We start from the raw sequence: 26,058 nt of genomic DNA, 5'->3' as shown, positions 1-26,058 counted from the left end.
AATTGTCCAGTGCAATGGATAATATTTTGTAAGGGGCATATTTGTATTTCTCAGGACCTCTCATAAACAAGTTACAATTTATACCAAACTATATACTTATATTACAAAATAATCAGATGGAGATTCAGTTACAGACACAAATCCTCTGTGAATTATTCTCATTTTGAATATTGTCTTATTTTAAATGAATATATAATTGCATGTATGGAAGAGAGGAACAACAAGTTTTTGTGAGGTATTCTGCACAGCTACCTGAAAGCTATGTAAGAGTTTCTTATTAGTCTCTATGTTGTCGAGTAAGCTGATCTGAGCAGTTAGAGGCTCACACAAAGTATGCTAACAATGTGGTGAGTGTGTAGAGAAGATTATGTGGCTTAGCAGTTGTTGGGAAGCAAAGAGACCAATGTTGCTGAAGTGCGAGAAGTTACATACAACAGCTGGCCACTCATTAGTTGGCTTTTAAATGTACAAGACTAATATGACATTTCCTTAAAAAGATTTTAGTTCCTTATTTAGCTCTAGTATTATAGTTGAAAATGAGTTCAGCACAGATTCATGATTGGAACATACTTTATTCTCATTTGTTTTGTTTTTTTTTATTATTATTATTATTTATGGTCTTCAAGCTTTTGGTTGTCTGCTTTGTTCTTTTTAATAAGACTGCACTTGCATCCAAACACTGTGCGATCTCCTGACAAGTGTTAGTGAAAGTGTGCTAGTGAATAGAAAGTAGACTGTTGCAAGATAATTCTCCTTTAAATTACATAAATTTGGCTAATTTACAGGCACTATTTCCATCTTTGCATCAAGACTTCTGCCCAGTCTGGGACTTTACATCATTAGTCTGCAGGTCTGCAGTTAGATATTACAAGGATTTTCAGTGCAATTCATTCTGAAGCCCTAGGAAACTTTGATGGGAGAACACTCAGAGCAGGCACATATAGGGTCATTCCTTGTGTAGAACAAAGTGTAGAAGAAAAAAACAATTCATCATCAATAAATCATCTTAATATCAGTCTTTATTAAAGGGATTATTGTGAACTCACCTTCAAATTTGATTTCTCCAACAAACATGTCAACTTTAAGCACAAATCATATTAATCATAGCAGATCAACTGAAAATCAACTGGAAAATGTAATTACGCTCAGTTTTATCCTGTATTCTATCCCTTTTTAGTGTTGATAGCCTCCATTATGTTGTACCCTACATTAAAATGAACAAAATACAGGTAGGCGATAACTAGCATAGCCTACAGCAAGATAACGTAGCAACTACAACATAACAAAAGTTAAACACATGCACGCTGTATAGCGTAGGTTATTTATTCAGCCTAATGTTTACTCATGATTATACAATTTTTGTGCTTTCAGAGTAGCCTACTTTACAAAACACAGATATAGGCTAATACACAGACAGCAGTTCTGACTATGGCTTTAAAAAATATCTGTTGATTTCATCCTTCAGAGTTCTCACTGTGAAGGTATCACCTCCACAGGGAGCAGAGAATTGTCCTGATCAATTAAATATAACCTGGTAATGGATGTTTTTATAGTCAACCAATAATAATCCTGATTGAATATGTGGCTGTGGCCTGAAAAAGTGGTGTTGTAATCAGGAATCCCTTTCTACCAAAACCAGCTAAAACAAAATTCTATTCAAACGTACAGAATGATAATCTTCTATGTATATAGCAGCTTATGATATTAAGGTCATGATGACTCATAGGACATATTAAGCTGTTATACAAGACACATTAAGACACAGTTATGCATTATTATTTGAGTATTAAATACATCTGAAATTTTACATTTGTAAGGATGTAAAGGATTTTGTTAAGGATTTTTAAAATGAAAGTAAAAAAAAAACATCATACATGGTGACTTCAGAAAACAGTTGAAGACAATTTTAATATAAATATAATAACGGTCCTGACATAATATAGAAGACTACATAGAAAAATATAGCCGTAAACCCACTATGAATTTGCCTTGGTTGTTTAATGAAGGCATATTGCATTGCTGCATAAGGCCTCAAGAGAAGAATCTTGTATCAGTGAAACCGAGGTTATAAAATATTTATAAAATATTTCAAAATGTTTCTGTCTTTTTAAATGACTGTATGTATAATTAAATGTTTAATTTTGCTCTCATTAGATGTTAAAGGGCTCTACAAATGTGTCAGTGGAAAGGTATTAGGCATAATTCCTGGAGGTACTGGCTTACTCTGATTCAATGGCTTATCATATAGAGGTACTTGGAGTGTAGTCTTCAGTCTTATGGCTATTGCTGTAAAAGGAACGATGCAAGGAATTTCACTGGTTGACAACAAATAAGTATTTAAAGCCATTAATATTACAAATTGTTTACTAGCTATATTGCAATCTAATTGGTGACTAGCTATAGTAAAATTTCAATTACACAATTCCTAAAGTAACAGCTAATATCCTACATATAATTTCAGTATGCAAAGGCAGTAACTAGTTTCTTTTTTGAATCTTAACGTTATATTAAAACTATGCTATGACAGTTCTCCTCACTGACCCAGAGTCCGACTCGTATCTAGTATCTGTTAATTGACCGGCGCATTAATATTACAGAGTAATATGACGCTTAGGCAAAGCCTTGGTCGAAAAACACTGTGCTTTCATGCTGTGGTTCCTAGTCATTTGTTTAAATATCCCCAAAGCAAAATCATACTACCAAGCCTGATTTTGTGGAAAAAGACAATATCACTAATTTCTACATAGAACAGGTACAAATACTAAATATGCCAAAAACAATAAAGGTAAGATTAAGGCTATATTTTTTTTTTTCTTTTCCCCAACCTATTTTCCAGATAGCTCTTTCTTCATACAGGCCTTAAAGGATGTGAACCTCTCCTCTCCTCGATATCCCTAGAAGTAAAGAAGAAACAGTTGAAATAAGATAGAATCAAAGTGATGGAACATTATAACAAATTTATCAAAATCAACAAAGCGTGCAAGTAAAAATAATTATGGACAATTATGGTGTGTGTAAAAAAGACAGAAGATAAAGAAGTTACATGGAACAATAGTCTTACGGTCATTGAGTGCAAGAGAAAAAAAAAGCCACGATGCTTTAGGTAAGACCACTAGATGGCAGAAAGTCTTCAGGCAAATGGTCGCTCACAATACACAGTGGAATGCATGTCTATGTATATGCAACTGCACTAAAAGACAAATTTACATTTATTGATTTGTTTACGGTCAAGCTGTTTTCCCCCAAAATTCTCACATAAACAAATACAAAGGGAAAAAGCACAGGAGTAGTGAATTACCAGTCCAGAAGTCTTTTGAATTCCATTCACCGTTCTCAGACACTAGACCCATTTTCTTTCTTCAGGGCCTTCTTATGCTTGCTTGGCAAGTTAACTGAGTAGTGTGAGGATTATATAAAATATCACTTAAAAATTGTAACCTCTTTATGCATGGATGGGTTTGCCAAAGTAAAACGGGATTCTGTTTTACATTAGACTTTCCAGCACATCCAGATCCTAGCTGAGCACTTGCATTGTTTTCTGCTGTATAATTTAAGCTCACTTATGAACAGCAATAGAGCAATTCCTCTGGAGGGAAAAGCTCTAAACAAATTAGTTGTTATATATAGATAATATAGATTACCCAATAATAATATGCAAGTGTCAACCTATATGCATTTACAAATTAACACAGTAGGAAATGTTTGTTAAATTTAGATTGTAATATCTAGTTTGAGAAATAGAGAAGCAACAGGATGAGATCCAGTCAAAGTGTTGAAGAACTCTAGGTGCTCAAGGTGTCTTGGTCAAGGCTCAGTAACTCTCTGGCAGTCCTGGGATTTGACCCCAGTGGTGGCTCAGTAGTTAGGGCTCTAGATTTCTGATCAGACGTTTCTGCATTTGAATCCCAGTACTGCCAAGCTGCCACTTTTGGGTCCTTGAGCAAGACCCTTAACTTTGAATAAAAGTGTTTGCCAAATGATTAAAATGTAAACCCATGACAGTTTGTTAAAGGAATAATCTGAGTACTGACTTAACATAGAGTTTCAGCAGCAGAATCTATGTCCTCTTATAGAAAGCTGAATACCTTGTATATTGACTGGCGCCTCAGACAGGAACCAAATGAACCCGTACGTAATAACTTATTAACTAACAACGCTCTGCCCTCTCAGTCTGTATCACATCAGGCTACTGTTGTGTAGAATCTACATGTTTGATTTCCTCTACATGGACATTTTTCCCGCAGATTGATTGGGGTTTTATACCCCTGCTGTCACCAGGGCTGCTGTAAAAGGAAGATAAACAATGTTTAAACAGCCCCAGCTGTGGAGCGGCTGACCCTCTTGTCCCATTTACCCAGGATCCTCGATGCAGGCGGTCCTTCATGATGCCAATGAACTCCTTGTAGCTAAGTTGGTCATCGTGATCCACATCAAAAATCTTGAAGACAATGTTCACAAGGTGTTGGGAGAGTTTTAAGCCTGTGGCAACGTAGACTGCGCGTGCAAACTCATCTGTGCATCAAAAAAGATGTAATATGTTTCATTGTACAGAATCTGCTCAAATCCTTGACTTTAGGAAAGGGGCAACAAAGATTATGGACTGAATGAGTAATATTGGTATAGTGATTTTTTTTTTACCTTGTCCAATCGGTCGACTTGCATAATTGTACATTTGCATGGCAATGGCAAAGTCTTCTAAGTTATTGAGGAACTGAAAGAATGACCTGAATTCCTCAAAAGTGATTCCCTGCAAGAAATAATATCATGATATATTTATAGCAGAAGGTCCTGTAAAAGACATTTACACAGATTCTGATTCTACATAGGATTACATATCCAAAAGAAAATGTATTTTTTAGAAAATTGTGAAAAACCTAAGCCCTCTTAAGAATTCCATCAAGAAAAAAACATTCTACACAAACCAGAGAGTTTGTGATATCAAAGGTGCTGTCTCTGGGAGAAAACTCATAAAAATAATGACTCTCCAAAGGATGTCTCAACCCTGAGAATAATGTTTCCGATAACAAATGCAGAGCTCTGAACAACACATTATCTATGCCAGACTTAACTCTCTCTCAATCAGAGGGAAACCTTAAGTATCTAAGGGACCTTGAAGCTGTCAGACAGATAACAGATCCAAAGGCAGGAAATAACTTAGTCAAACAGTCAAAGTATACCCACCCAGGTCCTGTTCCAGGCCTATGACTCGAGCTGTCAGCACTCGGTTTTAAGGTCAAGCAGTCTGTAGATTTTTTTTTCCAAAGAAGATTAACGTGATTCTCACATAAACAAAAACAAAAGGACTCTATCCAAAACACCTCAGGACTAGTGGATTACCAGCCTACCAGTCTATTGAATTCCACTCATCCATTCTCAGTCACTAGACCCTTTTTCTTTCTGCAGCAGCATTCTTATGTCTGTTTTACAAATGAACTAATGAGTAACATGTGACGCTTGGCTGTTGTTATAAGTGGAACTACATAAAATATCACTTAACGTGGTGATAAGACACACTTAATCATCAATGGACATCTACCAACAGCCACCTGATAAGGTGAAAAAACCTTTCATGCATGGGTGGCTTTGCACAGAGCGAAATCTAAAACAGGAGTCTATTTTCTATTAGACTACTGTTAACATCCCAGCTGAGTATTTGCATTGATTTCTGCTGTGTAATTTAGGCTCACTCATGAAAAGCAGTGGAGCAATTCCTCTGGAGGGAAAAGCTCTACACAAAACTAATCTGTGGCCAATAAGCATCATCAATATGCTATTAAAAATGAACAGCAGGGAATGTTTGTTCAATGTTGCAAAAATAAAAGTGCATATATACCTTAGCCTGTTTAAACCTTTAGAGTGCTTAGATAAGGGTAACCAAAAGTCAATAAGGGCAGTGGCATTCATACTACAAAGTAATATTTTACCTTGTTTTTTTATTATTATTTAAAAGAAATTTCAAATAGTAAAGTACATTTTTGGGGATATAAATGACAGGCCCAGTAGAAAGTGGCTATACTGTAATCTAACTCCAGGTATAGCACCCCTCGTACTACTTTTAAAAAGCCAAGCTTCACTCAGCATTGCAGTAGTGGAATACATGTAAAGTGTGCTGATCCAAAGGTCACTCTGCGTTGGTGAGCAACATTGTGTTGGTAGATGGGATGAGAGGATCAGAAGCCTTTACCTTCTCATCAGGTATGCTCTGATGCACGTTCTCCAGGTAGCTGCTGATGTTGTCCACAGTGGTGTATCGCAGAAGGATCCGGGCAAAGTCCTCCTCACTGATGGTGGTCATGCCTTTAGAATAGGCAAGGAACTCAATCTCAAGTACTTCTGTCTGCAGGTTGTCCATGAATCTGCCGAGAGAAGAAGATGTAGATGCAGTGCTGAGAGGACATGCCACCAGGGAATGAGTGGGACCCTTAAGTAAATGACTAGGCCAGTTCCAAATGCTTCAAAAAGGACATACACTATATTACCAAAAGTATTCGGTCATCTGCCTTGACTCACATATGAACTTAAGTGCCATCCCATTCCTAACCCATAGGGTTCAATATGATGTCGGTCCACCTTTTGCAGCTATTACAGCTTCAACTCTTCTGGGAAGGCTGTCCACAAGGTTGAGGAGTGTGTTTATAGGAATTTTTGACCATTCTTCCAAAAGCGCATTGGTGAGGTCACACACTGATGTTGGTCGAGAAGGCCTGGCTCTCAGTCTCCCCTCTAATTCATCCCAAAGGTGTTCTATCGGGTTCAGGTCAGGACTCTGTGCAGGCCAGTCAAGTTCATCCACACCAGACTCTGTCATCCATGTCTTTATGGACCTTGCTTTGTGCTCTGGTGCACAGTCATGTTGGAAGAGGAAGGGGCCCGCTCCAAACTGTTCCCACAAGGTTGGGAGCATGGAATTGTCCAAAATGTTTTGGTATCCTGAAGCATTCAAAGTTCCTTTCACTGGAACTAAGGGGCCAAGCCCAACTCCTGAAAAACAACCCCACACCATAATTCCTCCTCCACCAAATTTCACACTCGGCACAATGCAGTCCGAAATGTACCGTTCTCCTGGCAACCTCCAAACCCAGACTCGTCCATCAGATTGCCAGATGGAAAAGCGTGATTCATCACTCCAGAGAATGCGTCTCCACTGCTCTAGAGTCCAGTGGCGGCGTGCTTTACACCACTGCATCCGACGCTTTGCATTGCACTTGGTGATGTGTGGCTTGGATGCAGCTGCTCGGCCATGGAAACCCATTCCATGAAGCTCTCTGCGTACTGTACTTGGGCTAATCTGAAGGTCACATGAAGTTTGGAGCTCTGTAGCAATTGACTGTGAAGAAAGTCGACGACCTCTTTGCACTATGCGCTTCAGCATCCGCTGACCCCTCTCCGTCAGTTTACGTGGCCTACCACTTCGTGGCTGAGTTGCTGTTGTTCCCAAACTCTTCCATTTTGTTATGATAAAGCTGACAGTTGACTGTGGAATATTTAGGAGCGAGGAAATTTCACGACTGGATTTGTTGCACAGGTGGCATCCTATGACAGTTCCACGCTGGAATTCACTGAGCTCCTGAGAGCGGCCCATTCTTTCACAAATGTTTGTAAAAACAGTCTGCATGCCTAAGTGCTTGATTTTATACACCTGTGGCCAGGCCAAGTGATTAGGACACCTGATTCTGATCATTTGGATGGGTGACCGAATACTTTTGGTAATATAGTGTACATTCTCACTATCTGGTTCATGGCTTTTTTCTTGGTAGTAAATGTACAATTACTTGTTTGGTAGTTCTTTTTATCTGAAGTGATTACAAAATACAAATACAAAATACAATCCATTAATTTACAGTAGATGTTTAAGTGCCAAATAGAAACAGAACAATGAAATATTACAGCTGGAACAAGTTCTAGTACTAAGCAGTGCTGATCTAAAATCCTGATCTAATTAGCCTTTTACCTGTAGAAGTCCTCAAAGTTCAGTTCAGTTTTTCCCTTTTTTCCAAAGAAATGCACCAACAGAGTTGTGTCAGCAATGTTCTCTTGTACACGCTGTGGAGGCAAAAGTAAAAGGAATTACTCATCATCAACCTCTGATTGAGATAGCAATCACAATAAAGCCATTATGTGGTACTTTTGGCAAAACAACACGTTTACGTTGTGTACTTTTCCACAGAAACACCACAAAACTGATAAGCACAGGTGCATATCATTTTTATGGAAGTCAGTGCCTCACATCCTTGCTTTTGACCTTCTGTGTGTTTAGTGTTGTGCACTAGTCATTTCATTTGTGAAAACTGGGTGCTTAGTTATTCTGCAAGTATGAAATAAAGAGCAGGTCATCCATGCCAGACAGCAAACAGGGTCTCATGCAAAAAAAAAAAAAATAAAAATCTGCACTTTAGTCATATCAGTGTTCTTTCCTTATAAGCTGGATCTGTTGTTGAGGATGATGAGGCTTTCCCTTTAGCAACAAGCTCCCATTGTACCTTATCCTAAGTCCCATCGCTGCAAAATATTCCAAAAACAAAAGAAATGCACTGTAACTGTATGCACACTGACCTTACTAGTCACTAGATTGTAAAGCTTTTAGCAAATAGTTGTATAAAGCATTTGATTGATATATTGAAACAGAATTTTTGTTCCATCCTGGTAGTGACGATGGGGAAAACATATGAACTAAACTTCACAGGAGACAAAGGTACTGATATTATATACAAATAGAACTGGTTAGAAGAGTGATGAGACAGAGGATGTTTGTACCTCCACCAGATCTGAAAAGAGAACTATTCTTGCACCATGCTTCAACACATCCCAGAAGCTCCTGGCTTCAAACTCTTGTTGTTCTTTTTTAAGAACCTGCATAACAGAAGTACAGCTGTTAGCACCTTCAAAACAGTCATTCACTAATTAAATGACTGGAAAATGCACAGAAACAATGTCACAAATTCACAACCTTCCACATGGCATTTAGACAGGAGGAAAAACATGCGTGTAACTAGAGCAATAATTAAAACCTTTTAATATTATCTGGAAGATCATGACAGGTTATAATTACTTTTTTTTATCACCATGCAAACCATGCAAGTCATGCACATCCCCAAATACAGACAGAACAGTAGACAATAAATTAGTCAACTGCCATTAAGTTAAGCAATAGAAAAATCTGTGAAGACAACACAACTCTGAAGTCACTGGTTTTTAAAATTGCCTTGGGTAAAATAAACATTGTGACAGTTCTTTCAATTTGTCTTGAATAACAGAAACATCACAGAGCTTTAATGAACTCACACACCTACAAATCCAGTTTTGGTTACATACTGACAGCATAATACTCCATTATAACATGTTAATACTAGGAACTAAATTTTTTATCTTGATAATCACCAAGGAATTACTATATGTAACTTTGGTTTTTATAAAACCCTAGTTTTAATCGCACCATCAAAATAATCCTCAAAGGCCAGAATTTGTTTGGCTCTTAATAATTATTTAGCCTTTGACTTGTGTGATTAGTGCTTGTGACACCACGTCACTGAACTTGAAGGCTTGTGTATTTGAACTGTCCTAGTGCTATCAAATGCCTAGTGATATCAAAATGATGTCATCCATCATTTGTATTTTTTGTTATCTTTCTTTCTTTGGTATTTTTGGATTATAGCATTTCTCAGTACGTGCACAGGTTCAATCTGTAAGGCAACATGCTTTCAAGGACCAACCTAATCCTTCGAAACAGTTCTATAATGCCTATACTGTGCAAATATAGGCTCCCCTGCCTTACATTATAATCAACAGTAGACCTTACAGATAGCAATTAAGACCAATTCACGTTAGGTGAGACCCTAGACACACATACAGTACCTTTGAACAAAACCTTTAAAAAAATACTAGTTTTCCTAGTCCCTGCTGAGACTGGCTTCCACTTCAGTGTTAGTGTGAGTGGCACATGGCTCGTCATAGTCAGGCTATTACAAAAAGGTAATCTGAGCTTGAATACCACTTTTCAAGTAACTGTAAAAATAAAACATGGGGGTCCAGGAGGAATGGTCTGTCTTTGGGTGAGGGCCTTTTAAGCGAGATCTGGGCAACCACGCCTCAGCGAACGCCACCTGACAGTAGACAAGTAACATAAATCATCTGGTCTCCTTTTGCCGCTGTCCCAGACAATGGAAACATGTTTCAGATTGCATTCGGCCTAGATCCATTAGGACACACTGTCCTGCCTTTCTGAGGCTGAGCAGTGTATAAGGGTCACTTCATTTGACTTTACCTAAATGTGACACAATGCATGGTAAAAGGCCATTCCTCTGTGCCTGTCAGAAAGGCTCCATAATGATGAAGCAGGCCTAGGTTTGTTTTAAATGTCTACCTCAACCATTGTTTCTAGTACAAACTTCACTGTAAAAAATGGACATGCACACATGTTCATGACTGCCACATTTTAGATTTCATCATGCACTAGACACATCAGCGGGCAGACAAAGAAACAAGTCATGCAAACTTTTACACTTTTCTTATATATTCAGATACATACAGCATGGCTGACAGAACCTTGATATCCATACAGTTCCACATTCTTGAAGATGACATGCAGAATACAGAAAATGAGAATACAGTTCTTCTAGCCATTTGTTAACTTTTCCACATTCCATATTTTACAGTGGCCTAGTGTGTTTGTAATATTACTTCATTTTTTACAATTACTGGGTTAACATGTATCAATACGGCAGTGATTCTGACCTGTAACTGAATACTGTAAAAAGAAAGAATTTGGTGTTTCTCTTACCAGTTGTGATGAGCTGTCAGTCTCTCCACCTCTATCTTTTTTGTCATTTTTCTTACGAAATATTTCCTCTAGCTATGGGAGAAAAGTGTTTTATTTGACATTTGCTTACACACACTGAGTTAGTGTGATAAATATAAATCAAAAGGAAAACATACCACCATAAACTCCCTTTTGTCCACCATTTCATTGCCGTCTGCATCAAACATGTTGAAAGCTATCCTAAATCCTGCCCGAGGCTCTAGAAAATGACAAAAAAATCTGACATTGATGCAAAAAAGAAATAGCGTAACATTTAAATGTTTAAAAAATCATGCCATTCATTGAATTCTCATTCATACTCACTTGTCAAAATGCAAAGAAGAAACAGATACTCTGTATATGAGATGATGCCTGAAAAACAGTATGTAATACATCATTCTCAGTTAAAAATTTATGAATTTATGCCTTTTGATCCCTAAACCTCCCTTTAAAATCAAGCTATCATATGTCATTTCAAACACAACATCCCTCCTTAGCCATTGATAACATCTAAGGGGATTCCCTTCTTAACTCCTAATTGGTGTCTTTTTTTTCTACACAAATAGAGACAGTTAAACTCAAGTAATCAGGCAGGTCACAAACCCAAACAAAAGCAGCCCGAATGCCTGGCTCCTGGGCCATCCTCTGTTTGTTTTCCTAGGTGTAAGACATTCTCAAGTGATCTGTTGCTGATTGGGGATGCTTGATGTGGGGTGTGTGTTCTTCTTTCAGGCCTGCTAGTCCTTTTGTTGTGCAAAAAGCGAGAAAAGGAAGAGCAACTGTCAGGATTCAGTCAGGGAGAGACTTAAGGAAAATTGTTGTGACCGTTGAAAGCATTCCCAAGCTTTTGTTTGCAGGCAGAGATAGTGAGTCGAGCACAGATAACTCAGGGTGACTGCTTTGAGTGTTGTGGGAATGGATGTCAGTAGCAAAGCGGTTAAAAGACATATGTGCAGGAGCACATATAACTAAATCTAGACCTAATATTCAATGCAGAGTTGTTAACCGTAAAATATATAAAAACAACGTTTTATGATTTTGACCAGTTTGAGTGATCTGTTGCTGCAGTTGTAAAAACTGTTGCTGCAGTAATTTTGCTGAATTTTTTATTTTATTTTTTTAAACACACATGAGCTGTAAAGCTTTTGAAAAATCTGTGCTAGGATTGAACAAGAACCAAGTAAGTTAAGCAAGTTCATAAAAACTGACACATCTACCAGTAGCTGTTGTTAGACTATTGGCACGCCATCATCTTGGGGCTCAAACATATGTGGCTTTATGCACTTTTGTCATTACACTGTTTTACTAGGGAAAGTGGGTGTGATGTATTGAGGTTTTTTTTTTTTGAACTGGACTGTACACTTATAGAATCTTATTGTCTTGATCAGGATAAAACTTTACACATGTCTAATGTTATTTGAGGAACTAATTTGTTATTTAATGGAAAAAAAGGCTAGTCTTCAAAGATGTTTTGGTTGACTTTACGAATCATTGGATTTTTGTAGATTCCTCCAATCATATATTTTAACTGTGCAAGACAGCCACAATAAGACAGATGAAGAGCCATCAAAGTAACAACATAGGGTTGAGCCTGTTTGGTGTATGAAGGTTAAACAGTTTTGCAGACATCCAGACAAGAGTCAGCTTCAGTCTTGCAGAAAGAAACTGAGCCCATATGCTCAAGCAGATTCTGTCAGAAATACAAACATTCTCAGAAATGATTCACAGAAAGTGTCAGTGTGAGCAATGTAATCCAATGCCATTCTTAGAATTCACCCTATCGTCAGTGATGGGGAGCTGTCACAGGGACAAGTCTCAACACTGCAGAGTTCAAACAGCTCTCCTCGTCTTCTGACACAAGCTTTGTATATAGATCAAGTCATTGTGTTTTTAAAAACATTTCTAAACTTAAGTGTATAGGTGTAAAGTGTACCTTTAGCATTTGAAAGAACAGTTTATCAGTATATATATATCAGTGTCTATACACACAGTATATACATATGTACTCACACACACACACACACATTTATATATATATATATATATATATATATATATATATATATATATATATATATGTATATATATATACGTATAAATGTGTGTGTGTGTGCCAAATTTGCCAAATTTACACACACACACACACACACACACACATTTATATATATATATGTATATCTATATATATACACACATACTCTTCTGGGAAGGCTTTTCACTAGATTCTGGAGCGTGGCTGTGGGAGATTGCCCATTCAGCTACAAGAGCATTAGCAGTATCAGGCACTGATGTCGGACGAGGAGGCCTATGTTGCAGGTGGTATTACAGTTCATCTCAATGGTATTCAGTGTGGTTGAGGTTAGGGCTCTGTACAGGCCACTAGAGTTCTTCCACACCAAATGTGGCAAACCATGTCTTCATGGACCGCACTTTGCGTACAGGGTCATTGTTATGCTGGAACAGGTTTGGGCGTCTTAGTTCCAGTGAAGGAAAACTGTAATCCTACAGCATACAAAGTGAGGCAACAGTTTGGGGAACACACATATGGGTGTGATGGTCAGGTGTCTTCATACTTTTGGCCATATAATGTATATAAAGAACTGTGCAAAAGTCTCGTGCACTCTTTTTAAGACAAAGTTTGTTATATATGTTTATTTTATAACTTCTGCATTATTAAGTCAGTACAAACAGTACTTTTCCAACAAAAAAATTCAGTGTTACAGAAAAAATGTTTGATTATCAATAAAGAAAGCAATATATTATGTAACAGACCACTTTTCAAAAAATATAATGAAGGCTGCTGGGTTTTGCATACAGAAAAAAAGCAAGTGTGACAGTCGGAGTCTCCAGAAGAACTGTGTCAGATTCTCCAAGATGCCCAGTTCCCAGCTCATTTACTTACAAAACTGCACAAATTATACCTGAGACAACTAACTAAAAAGGGCAAAGCATTGTCATGCCAAATATCGACTTTTATTACTGTTGACTGCTCTTTATAGTATTTTTTATGCATTACGCTGCTGCTGCATGATTGGCTGATAGGTTAGATTTGCGGGACAAACAATGATCACGTTAATTAACGGGAGCTTGCAGTGGTCCTTGCTTGGTCAGGGTCACAGTGGTTTAAATTATGCTACTAGTTTATCTTCATGTTTATATGTACATTCTGAACCAATTATAAACTGATGTAGAAATGTCAGAGGCAGAATTCACGCACCATGCTGACAGCGCTGCCATTTCTACCTCTTACGGATGGAACCAAATACAAGTACATTCACTGACCAGATAACATGATCTAAACAGATACAAATAAGGCAACAGATTTTTCTGGAAAGCTTGCAGTGCTCGAGCCAAGTTCATTAACATGATATGATTATTTAATTAATAAAAATATATTAACTTGTATGTTCATTGTGCATGGTTTTCATCCTTTTTAAATGAACATTCTCCATTGTTATTAAAAGAAAATATTCCCAGAAAATCATATGGGCATGATAATAAAAAAGAGACCATTTTAAAGAACAGTAGCACTGCATACCACTGGGCATCTGTTTGAGAAAAATTATGAACTAGCTGAGGCTGAGGAACTGTACAGTTATGTTCTGCAAATTGCTAATTGTTGTTATAATTTTATCATTTGTGACATTGTGAAAAAGTTCAGCTCCACAGTATTCTAAAAAGCATCCAGAATTCTCCTGTTTGCCGGATCTACATCCTCTACATTCTGTCATGTGACTCACTTACTGAGATCACTGGTTTGCAGTGGATCAAATACAAAACCCTTGTCAAACCTTGCAAAGCATAAATTATACATGTTTACTTCTGTCTACAAGGCATAAATTATAAATGTTTCTGTACACTGCTAAAAAAAAATTAGTGTATCTGAACAAAAAAACTTCTCTGAATGTTGCAACAGTACCAGATCCCATATATTCCTGCACCATATTACAATCCTTCTTGATAACAGAGGCTCAGCCATGCTTTGCTTTTTCTAGTCTGGACTGCAGCTTGCTACTGGCTTGCCTTTGTTCATATGCTTCCATTTCTCGTGGAAAAAAGACAGCAGAGAATTCTGCTGCTCACCTGGTAAATAACCTATGCGATTTGTTTTATAAAACTGCCTTACTGCGATTACTTCAGTAGCTTACAAGGATCACGTACAAAACCTTTTTTTCTGCTTTTCACCACAGCATGACAACTCAGACCCTTAGGTAGAAAGGCTGTTTAAGCACTTACTAATCAATTCACTTGAGTTATAAATGCTTTCAAAATCTCTGTGTACTTTCACTCAGCCTCCTAAATGTAAATGTAAATATCCTCAGGAGTACAAATATATACAAGTATTTGCTTGCTGTGAATTCTCACCTTTTTCATTTAAGTTCCTGAAAAGCCTGGATGAGCCTTTCCAAACAGGAGGTGTATCTGAGAGAATCTTATCTAAATCCTTCAAAAAGAAGTGAATATTTAAACAAACTGTCAATGAAATACAAAAGTTCAGTATCACAACATCAGCAGCAACTTTTTTATCATACCTGTTTTGTCAGGGCTCGCCAAAACTTTTTTTCTAGGATGTAACAAATAATACAATTTTAGAAGATTTCTGCACAAACAGACATCATTGGATCCTACCTTAACACAGTATGCTAACATGGTTTAATGTAGTAGATTATTTAGTCTAAATGTTAGTCTAGTTAACATTATCATGAGAGAGTCACATAATCTAATATAGCGATCTTACTGGATAACAGTGTAAACACAAGCTGTGAAGGAATAGCAAGGCCCTGTTGTTGAGATCCAGCCAATGGATCATAAAATGCATGACTGAGTTCATGCATTTGTCCTCTCTCAGCACAGCAGCTACAATCATGAAGCTGTTCTCCATGCAGCTGCAAAATCATTACTGACCCTGCACCAAAATGCAGGTGCACCTACAAATGCTTTCTGCTTCTCACAGCAATCTGGTCCTGAACCTATTAAAAGAACACTGCAGTAGGCCCATAAACACAAACCAATATCACAAATATTATTTAAAAAACATTAAGTGCAATGTACAAGCAAATACAAAACAAAACCACAATTAATATAGAGTTTATATCTTATGTTTGCATAATTAAATTCTTTTATACTTAGCGGTTCTCTGTTCAGGTTTTCACAAACATGCAAAGTTATAGCACACTCAAACAGCCTTTATAGCCATGGCATAAAACCATAAACACCATAATGCCTTTTTCACTGAGCATGTGCCATTAAAAATAATGTGGCTGACATAGTAAAGCAATGTGCGTCCTTTATATTAGAGTTCAGATTTTATTCCTGTCTGGACATACCAGGCACTCTCCGTCAGGAGATAACAGGAGTATACACAGGGTGGAACCGCATACCCAGTTTCAAACTATCACTGGCCCTTTTCTACCTAAGCCTGAGGAAAGCTCCAAGTGAGCTTACATCAACCTAGCCAACAACTCACCAGAAGCAGTTCTGAAACCACACACAGTTCTTGATTCAGCCCCAAGCCAGGGCCAAAGAGTCTAGTTTTCTCTCAACCACAGAAATAGGACTAGAGAAAGCCAGTGGCTTTCTAATATTACAATGGTGTTTAAACCCACAGTGTGAAAGAGCCAATTCAGGGTGGAGCCTTAAGTGGAGTGAAAATATCCTAGGTATAACCTTTCTTCCAATAATATAAAAATGCCACTATATAATAGCCTCTAACAATAGTGTATAATAACATGTGTACAATAGAGTTCCTAAATAAATGTAATCAAGATCAAAACTACCAACCACACCTGTCTTGATGTGAACTTCCACCATAGGTAAGTGCCATCAGAAAGATGCCTTAGAGCTCAAACACATTTGGGAACAGTTTTTACAGGGTTTTCTTCTCAGTCCTTAGATAGATTGCTGGTGGAGATAGCTATCTCCATGCAGGTGTTATGATTTCGTAGATAATGACCAGTCATAGCTACCTTTAAAGCATCAACTGGGTGGTTTGCTTGTATGAAAAACACCCAACTGATACGTAAGTCAATCTCAGATTCATTCAGTCAGTAAAACAAATAAGGTTTCATGTTCATTCTTTTCAATCAATGGTATGTTCTAAGTACTACAGAGTATTTAGTCTTAACAGTATAAACTATGTTTGGTTAGTGAATTTTTGATTAGTGCTTACTCTTTGGCTCACTCATGGTAACTGACTCGATGAAGTCCAGTGGTGTCATGTAAAGCTGGCCTTCGTACTCCACCGTACTAAACAGACGGAACCTGTGCTCATGAGCTGACATTGCCATGTCTTCATCATCAGTAGATATCTTGGTCTACAATTTAAAAAAAAAACACACACTTGAAAAAAATATTGACATCGAAACAAAGGAACCATCAAACATGGGGCTAAATCACAGGTGTTTATGAGCATGTTGTCATAACTGCACATTTGTAGGAATTCACAATTGTAAGAATTTGTATGAAAGGTTATGAATGATCAAGCTTAGGACAAGGGCCAGGATTAAACCTCATAAGTATTCTCATAATTCATTCAGATTCATATTTATGCCAAATTTGTGTGACGTTAAATTACACCTAAGTGCACCTAAGTGCACCTGAGACTTCCCATGCACTAAATTAATAAATTTTAAATATTTACTAATGGAGAGGAACCATATTATGGCTCCTCTACACTGAGCCTTAGCTCACAAGGACAGAGTTGATGTCTTTCCCAGGTGGCAGGCAGCCAGGCCCACTGGGCACTAGGCAAACACCATGGGAAGGTGTGCCTATGGTACTTATTACCCACATCAAATGTCAGCTTTGCTGCCAAGGCTCAGTGTCCTGTTACCTCAGCCCTGGATTCCTGCATCTCAATCCACAAGTTAAGGTTATGTCCAGTGCCCTCCTCCCCACCCACCTCAAGATAAGGGACCAAAGAAATAAACAAGCACTGTATAAGGGCAATTGCACAGTAGACTGAGCCAATCCTGTATGGTTTAATGATCCAACAAATCAGTGATGGTTCTTTTGACAGCAGTCCCCCACAGATTACTGCTGTACCAACTTGTCAGAGAGACTTGTGCCAAGAATATGACTAGGGCACAGCCTTGTCTTTTCACTCTTCTCTAAGCACAGGAAGGACTAAACCAGTAGTTCTCAATAGAGCTTTCTGGAACAAGTGCCTACCCGAAATAACCATGCACTGAGTTCCTTAGTTTTTCATTAATTATTACTGTAATTAAAAAGCACTGTACCATGCCAAAGCAATGCTGCCTCACCATATAACACTAAACTGATTTACATTTCAGAAGATACTAGATACACAGAAACATCCAATGAATTGTCAATGAATTAATAACAATGGTGATTACTTAACCATTGTTTTCCACTGATGTCCAGCTGAACAGTCTTAGAAAAAAAGAAACTTTCAAGGATTCTCTAATGGTTCTTAAGCCTTCTTAGCTTCCTATAACACTCTCATAAGAAAGGGTTCTTCAGTCCTTCCTTAAGGGTTCATTGGATAATTAAGATTTTTTTTTCTTCTATAAATGGTTCTACTTTCTGATACGGAAACATTCTTGTATTGTTCCACATAGAACCTTCAAGGGTTCCTCCAGAGGGACAACTGAAGAATCCTTTGGAGTTCTAAATCTTCTACGAGTGAAGACTTCTTAGAACCCGCTCTTAATAGTTACGAGTTCGGCTTAAGCATTCCTCCTTGCAGACAACCAAAGAACCCTTAAGGGTGTCAGATTTAACCTTATTTTTAAAGAGTGTATAAACCTTGATGGTGCATATTCAACACTGGCCTTTTTTGCTCTGCATAAAAGCATTTAAAACCTGAATATGTTTGGAAGTGGCATTGTATGCATGAGTCTCCTTGGCTATGGACATCCTACTCGAGGGCGGAGATTTCGATTTCAAAAATTTGATTTCCTTGTTTTCAGCACCTCTGTATAGTGGAGAGCGTCATTGACATTAATCCCGAGGGAGCGGCTTGTTTACCTGATCACACTATAATGCGTGTAAAGAGCTGCGTGTCATAAATAAATGCACCCTTATCCCGATTTTCTAGCGCGTACCTTTTCTCTAGCAAACACAACCGGGACTGCGTGGATCATCCTCGTTGTGTCGACTCCTTTCACAGCACAGTGCTGACACACAGCTATTCCTCCTACCGCGATGCACAGCCCTGTCACAACCCGTCGCATGGAGATTTTCCATTTGAACGAATGGGTTGTGCTCAGATAAACGCCTGCACCGTTTTTACAAGCGGTAATGGTGGTTGCTAGCGTGCTGAACCGGCGTGCGGTCGCCGCCATCATCACAGTGACACAGTGGTCAGTGCGAAGCGACTCCTCGCGAGATGTGCTCGCGCCTTCAGCCCAGTCCAATCAAGCGCGCTCATACAGGGGCGAATAAATAAGGCAGATGCTATGCTTCATGTGCAATATTTCTCATTCATGTTGCAGAGTTAAGTGATGGGTGCAATGCAATTGTACTTTTCATGCATGTATTTAAAATATATGTTCTGTCTATGCAATTGTGGTATTTGGAGATGCTGTGATTTTGTATCTTCCTTTTTACAAATGCAAACTCACCTTGCGGGCGTGCACCACACACACACAGACAGAGAGAGAGAGAGAGAGAGAGAGAGAGAGAGCTACAGATGCACATACGCATAGACACATTAAGTGCGAAGAGGAAAGGCTGTGGTAAGGCAGGTCTACAGTCCCAGCACCGCCCATCAGAGCCCTCCTGCCGCCGCTGTGCACCTGCCCTGTGCTCACACAGCACAAACCACTTCCCGCGATCACGCACACACCCACAGCACCACACACACACACACACACGCACACACCCACAGCACCACATACACAAGCGCGCGCACACGCACTCAGACACAGACACACACATACACACACACCTTAAACCTGGCTGCTGTGAGTTTTGCCCTAGAGGTGCGCCGGATTTATCAGTCGCACGCTTCAAGACTAAATAGGCTACTTCCTGTGCAGTGGATGTAATTCCTATTAAGCAAGAGGTGTCATGTCAAGTGCATGGAATTCATTTGAAAGTGACTAAATTCGTGTGCAGGTGACAGTTCAGCCGCAGTTTAATTAAGTTTCCTTATCGGTGGATATTTTACATCTGGGGAAGTGTGCCGCGGAGTGTTATACTAAACTGCATCTACGTTTCCTGCCCTGCACTCGGAAACTCTTGACTCGTTCACTTTGCGCGCTATTCCGGGGCTGTGGGCTGCATGGATCGCATGAGCGCGGGGCGTTAGGGGTTTCGCGCTTGGCTCGAGTGATGGCGGAGATGGGCGCGCTGCTGCAGGGCGCGGAGGGCGCGGGAGCCGCTAGCTCGCTCCTCTTCCTGCCGCCGCTCGCAGACACTCTCGCGCTGCTCGGAGACCAGCGATTTCCGGCCGAGCGGCTGTCCCGTAGCACCCCGGCCGAGCTGGTGCACTTAAAGGGCATCCTGAGGAGGAGACAGCTTTACTGCAGAACCGGCTTCCACCTGGAAATCCTGCCGGATGGCACGGTGCAGGGCACCAGGAAAGACCACAGCCGCTTCGGTATGTTTTATTCTGTTTTTAACGCAATGCTTTAATTCAGCCTGAAACTAATTTTCACACAGATGTGCATAAATGTATTTTTTTTTTCATATATAATATAAATAAAAGTATTTATATTACATAACATTACAATCTGCACGTTCATAACGTGCATTTAGTCAAATACAGCATATACATTGCATATACTTTTATCATACTTTTATTCTTATTTACTATTAGGCTAGGTACGCTGCAGAAATGCAAAAGTATCCCCTAACACCTGTGTATCTTTATAATTTAAATAGAGGCAGTCTGTAGTAATCATGCCTAGCTAGTATTTCAGAACAGCTTACTCCCAATCTGCGACTGCACTGTGGGCTTAGACTGCAGAGTACATACTTAGAACAATTGATTTATTCTTCTCCAGGTATTTTGGAATTCATAAGCCTTGCAGTTGGATTAATCAGCATCCGAGGAGTGGACAGTGGCCTCTACCTCGGAATGAATGACAAGGGGGAACTCTATGGCTCTGTAAGTATTCCTGAGTCAGTTTATGCGAATAAAGTGCAATGTGTGTGTGTGTGTGTGTGTGTGTTAGAGAGAGAGAGAGAGAGAGAGAGAGAGTTTCTAGGTCAAGAAGATGTGAAAAAAATCACAACTTAAATTTTCCATGTATTAAAGGTTCTGCTTATTTGTACTGATTTATTTGTACTGATTTTCCATGAGGTTCAATGTTCATTCATGCATTTCATTGCCTTGTAGGAGAAACTGACAGCTGAGTGTGTCTTCCGGGAACAGTTTGAAGAGAACTGGTACAACACATATTCCTCCAACCTCTACAAACATGGAGAGAAAGGGGCACGCTACTATGTGGCACTCAACAAGGATGGAACACCACGAGATGGGACAAAATCAAGGCGACATCAGAAGTTCACACATTTCCTCCCCAGGCCAGTAGACCCTGATAAAGTACCTGAACTTTACAAAGAAGTTTTAGGACACAGCTGAGAGCAGCAGCTTGGTGTCTGAAGAGGAATAGGCCTGTTAAGCCCTGTTCTAATCATAAAGGAGCAGGGGAAATGGATGGGTGTCTAGTAGCCCGGGTACATCCACCAGTGCCACAAAGATGACATGGGTTCTTGCTTCAGGAAGCATAGACCAGAAATGATGGTGAAGTGCTCAGTCCTGGTCATTTTCCTAAGTGCTGCGAGCTACAGAAGGCGTCCCAGAGTCCATGGGTCTAACAGAACCTATTTAGCATTAGACCTGCTGCTGAAGAGTAAGAAGAGAAAATGTCCTGTCTGATGCTGGGAAGGACATTTATATGACAAGTTTTTTTTTATTTTCAGGCTTGGTTTATTATTGACTGGCTTTGGAGAAAACTGAAGGAACACTACTTATGTGATGCGCTGAAATGTCAAGATTGAAAGCTGTGGAGAACAGAACACATAAGCAGGATATTATTTATACAGTTCACACTACATATATTTATTTTATGTATTTATTTATTTGATAATATATATTTTTACATCTAAATGTAGACTTATCTAATTAGATACACTGTAGAAGGTGCCTTAAGCTAGCATGGAATCAGATGTGTTCATACAATGGAAGTGCAAAATATTACTTTATATTGTCACTATAATATAATGAGTACACTTGTGCTTTTTCTTTTCAGACATATGTTAAATGGTTGTTATTTCTGTAAACATTTCAAGAAGGTCCAAAAAACAATTCTATGTCAATTCAACTAATAATAGCAAACCAAAATTAATATTTAAAATTATATTTAAAATGCACCCACCTTGTCATTTCCCCACAATTTTAAAAGTTAAAGTTTTGAAAAGAGAAATATTCCCTTAAAACTTTGTTTGTTTTCCGTGGCCCTAGTTATGCTGTGAACAAAAGGCTTGTCCAGCACTCATCAACTTCAAAGCTCCTTTTAGAGACCTTCTCATGTAACAACCTCGCAATGACAAGATCAGGGTGAAATAAAAACTCAACCTTAGCTGCAGTCTAGTGGTTTGGCAGTCTTGCACAAAAGGGGTCAAACTGATAAGTATTAAGCCCTTTCCTCTGAATATTTCAGAACAAAAAAGCTTAATATAACGACTTAAGTACATATCTGTAATAACTGCAATATTAATCATGGAAGGTAGTCATTTGTTTGGTCAGTTTTTCATTATATCTGTGACATATGGTTTTGTGTTATTGTCTGAGAGTGAGATTAATTGTCTGTACCAGCATTTGCAATTAAATCAACTGTCACTTGACAATATGAGATTCAGATACCTCGGGCTCACCTTCTTTTTCTGACTGTGTTTGAATGGCTCAATGAGCAATTTCCACAACAATGAGCAAAAAAGCATATCAAGCTACAGTTTCCGTAATGCTTGGATGAATATTTGTGTCGAAGCATGAAAGCTGTGCTGTGTGATCTCAGCATCTCTGTGATGGTGAGCCAGAGGCTGTCATGACAGGGGAGTCGACATGGTGCCAACCTTTATGTGATACTGTGGGATTTTCCCCTCTAAAAAAACTTATAACAAGGAGCAGTGTATGGAGGTGAGAAAGAGACAGAGTAGAAACAAAGAGGGGTTCACACTATAGGGCCCTAAATGGGCAAACATTTCTGACATTATAGTTCTACAGCTATTTAGAAAGACTTTACTGTAGCTACTGTCAGGTTTTATAACTATTTTCGACAGCATCTAGAATTATGATCTACAGTCTATACATCCATTTCCCTTTTCCACTATGCATGTTTATATTTGTAACAAGTAAAGAAAAAAGCAATCAGCTTTCATTTTCAATACATTACATGTATATGATGTAGCATTTTGGTTTGTGTGTGGGTGTGTGTAACAGAAAATATCACATTAAATATCACATTCAAATACTGAGGTATTCGATTCCATTAAGTTTGTCAGATGGGTAACTTTGCTCTAAATGTCCAGTAAAAGGTCCAGCTGGGCAAGAGCTCAGCTAAAGCAGGGAGTAAATTTAACATGTTTGATACCTGATGCTATGAAATACTTTTTGGCACTTGTTAAACCGGTGTTTTGGAGTCTGTCTGGGATGAAAATGATGCCTTTGTCCCTGTAGCAGGTGGTCCAAGGCACTTTACAGCCAACACTTAAATCTTTCATCCATGCCCTCTCTTAGGCCTAGCTCATGCGCTTAATGGATGCGCCCTTATTTTCATCACTTCAGATGTGGCCCAAAAGTGATCTGAAGGAAATCCAATCAGAGGTGTGTGTGTGTATGTGTGTGTGTGTGTGTGTATTAGTTACATATGTGTTGTGTGAGGTGAATGAGAGAAAGACTGAGAGATTGCTAACTTCCACACCTGCCTGTGGGCTGATGTTGCATGTTTTCTGTACTCTCTCTCTCTCTCTCTCTCTCTCTCTCTCTCTCTCTCTCTCTCTCTCCCTATTTTCTCTGTCTCAGCAGTTCAGTCACAGTGCAGGTGTTCCCGTAGCAGTTGTCAACGTCTCCTGTGTTTGTCAGCTGTGAATATGAGGAGGGTGTGCACACAGCCACATGGAAATAACATAGCCTACATGGCTTTGTTGTCTGTCCGGATTATGATAAAGTATAATTCATATTTTTGCAGACTGACCAGGGAAGAGCCCTGGGGATGGGACTAAGGCTCACCTGCTGATTTAAGCAGTAGATTCTTCTAAGGATAGGTATCTGTTTGCATAAGGGTGGTGTCTGACAATACACACAGCAAGTATTTATTTAGAGCCCTTTAAGAGTAAATTACCTCCTTAAAACCAAAGTACAATGCAATCCTGTTTACATGGCTTAGCACTGAACAGTGTTGGTCTACTGAATTGGGTAGTAAATTCATAACATATATTCAAGACAATGAAGGGATTACTTAAATACAAAAAAGAGTGATTCTTCACCATGCCCAGTACATCAAATGTCATATATGTTTTTGGCATGTCATCTTTGAGGTCTTTACCTCTGTATATTTATGTATTTAAGCTCAGTATATTTATTTTTCTTGTCTTTAAAGATGTCAACTGCAGCGGGAATGTTTCATCTGTTATTTTCGTTGCTATAGAGACCTTAGAAAGATGTATAACATCCAGCCAATGGTTGCATGTTTTGGAAAACCTCTGGGGCTTTCCTATTGTTAGAAACCATTGATAAACACTTATGGCGTCAGAAATGTCTTGAAATAAGGGAGCATTTGTCTCATCGCTTTTCACAAAATTGTGAAAGTGTAATTTCAGAATTAGATATTGGACCATTTTAACCACACAGTACATACATACACACATACATACATATGCACGCACGCACACACACACACGTGCATACATACATTCATACATATGTACGTACATACATACATACATACATAAGAAACAAAGAAAGAAAACAATAAAATATTAGTGAATGCTCTCCACTGAATTTTTCTCAGTTACCCGGAATCGCCTTGTTTTGAGTTTCTCCCCGTAGACACATGAAACCTCAGGCAATGTGCTTCATTTCTTGAAATGGATAATCCTTCATCACTTCACCCAGACCACCACACATCTGCTGAGCAAACCACCCTGAATCTCCCATTGGAGTCCAGCTCAGAGCCTTTGACTCATGCATCCAAGGTGTAAAGCCACAAATTAGGTCTTGACATTTGGGCACAAATAATTGTGCCTGAAAGCATGAGGCATCAATTAGACTCTCAGCACTGTGACAGGTCACCCTTACAGGACACAGTGATTAGAGCTAAAAATACATAAATGTGCCAGACATTGTTATTTTTGTGAGAGTTTATTATTTTTCCAGACCTTTTGCATAAGAATTTTTTGCGTTGATGATTTCGGGCCTCTTTTGGGCCAGTACTATAACCTCTGTTCTGCCTTTTTTTAAAACTTGTTCGTGGGTTTTGTTTAATGCAGTATCATTTTTCACATGTGGGCATTTTAGGTCAGATTGCCTGCAGGTCTGTGGGCTCAAAGTTCTCTTTGATTTTCTTGCATTAGAGTGACTTTTCCCACAGGGTTCTCCTATTGAAGGGGTCAGAAAAAAGGTCAATTGGTTAATTTCCATAGTTTTCACCTAAAACATTCTTCAGGCACTTGGGAGTAATTCAATCAGCAGCTAAAACATGGAATAACATCCCTGAATGACAAAAGAAATCATTAAGAATTGATTGTATACCTCAGCAGAAAAACAAACTGTAGTAAGCCACTTCAAAGGAGTCCATCTATGTCCAAAAAGTTAGGCTAAGGCATTAACTACTACATTTCTCAACACAGCTGTTTCTGGCACATCAGTATTATTTATGGCCTTGATGCTGACATATATAAGTTACAGGTGACTAGAAAAAGCTATTTTTCTAACATGGAAAATTTGATCAAATGCCAGATATGTGCACGACTGATTTAAAGTCTAGTCCGGTTTGTTGGCATGGACTCTGCTGAACTGTTTGCCGAACCTGAGAAAGGTATGCAAACGATACACTCACTGCTTCCAAGTGAAAGTGGAAATGTGCATTGTTGCCCATAAGTGAGGCGGAAAATTGCTAACCCATTTGTCATTGTGCATGTAGAGGTCAATCAATGGATTCTTTCATGACAAGCTTACAGAATTGAATGTTTTTCCATAGCCTCACCCCTTTCACACCTGGACTGTCAGGTAAAATAACAAAACAAGAGGTGAGCAAAAGAAAAGGGGGTTTAGTAGAGTTTGGCTTTACAGA

At 38.8% G+C, this 26,058-nt stretch overlaps 2 protein-coding genes across 5 annotated transcripts; one reads left to right on the top strand and one right to left on the bottom strand.

The window, feature by feature from the left end:
- Positions 1-1,001: 1,001 nt before the first annotated feature.
- On the bottom strand, positions 1,002-19,323 carry micu3b (mitochondrial calcium uptake family, member 3b). Of its 4 annotated transcripts, XM_026917516.3 has the most exons (14): positions 18,862-19,314; positions 16,965-17,109; positions 15,328-15,359; positions 15,161-15,239; positions 11,120-11,167; positions 10,933-11,015; positions 10,778-10,849; positions 10,526-10,567; positions 8,755-8,850; positions 7,952-8,043; positions 6,185-6,356; positions 4,639-4,747; positions 4,355-4,512; positions 1,002-2,894 (listed from the first exon to the last, which is right to left on the bottom strand). In XM_026917516.3, the coding sequence occupies exons 1-14, from the start codon at positions 19,102-19,104 to the stop codon at positions 2,826-2,828; spliced, it is 1,440 nt and encodes a 479-aa protein (XP_026773317.3). In that variant the 5' UTR covers positions 19,105-19,314; the 3' UTR covers positions 1,002-2,825. The 4 variants fall into 4 exon arrangements, with proteins under 4 accessions (XP_026773317.3, XP_026773318.3, XP_053091780.1 ...); XM_026917517.3 differs by lacking the exon at positions 10,526-10,567 and having other exon boundaries at positions 18,862-19,316; XM_053235804.1 differs by lacking the exon at positions 1,002-2,894 and having other exon boundaries at positions 2,911-4,512; positions 18,862-19,322.
- A 133-nt stretch (positions 19,324-19,456) lies between these two features.
- fgf20b (fibroblast growth factor 20b) lies at positions 19,457-23,106 on the top strand. Its single transcript, XM_026918308.3, has 3 exons — positions 19,457-20,360; positions 20,767-20,870; positions 21,102-23,106. The coding sequence occupies exons 1-3, from the start codon at positions 20,093-20,095 to the stop codon at positions 21,345-21,347; spliced, it is 618 nt and encodes a 205-aa protein (XP_026774109.1). The 5' UTR covers positions 19,457-20,092; the 3' UTR covers positions 21,348-23,106.
- Positions 23,107-26,058: the final 2,952 nt, after the last annotated feature.

The sequence above is a fragment of the Pangasianodon hypophthalmus genome, chromosome 7, assembly GCF_027358585.1.
Source record: "Pangasianodon hypophthalmus isolate fPanHyp1 chromosome 7, fPanHyp1.pri, whole genome shotgun sequence".
NCBI lineage: Eukaryota > Metazoa > Chordata > Actinopteri > Siluriformes > Pangasiidae > Pangasianodon > Pangasianodon hypophthalmus.
Note: the sequence above shows the minus strand (reverse complement) of the source record. Positions and strands in the feature narration are given on the sequence as shown.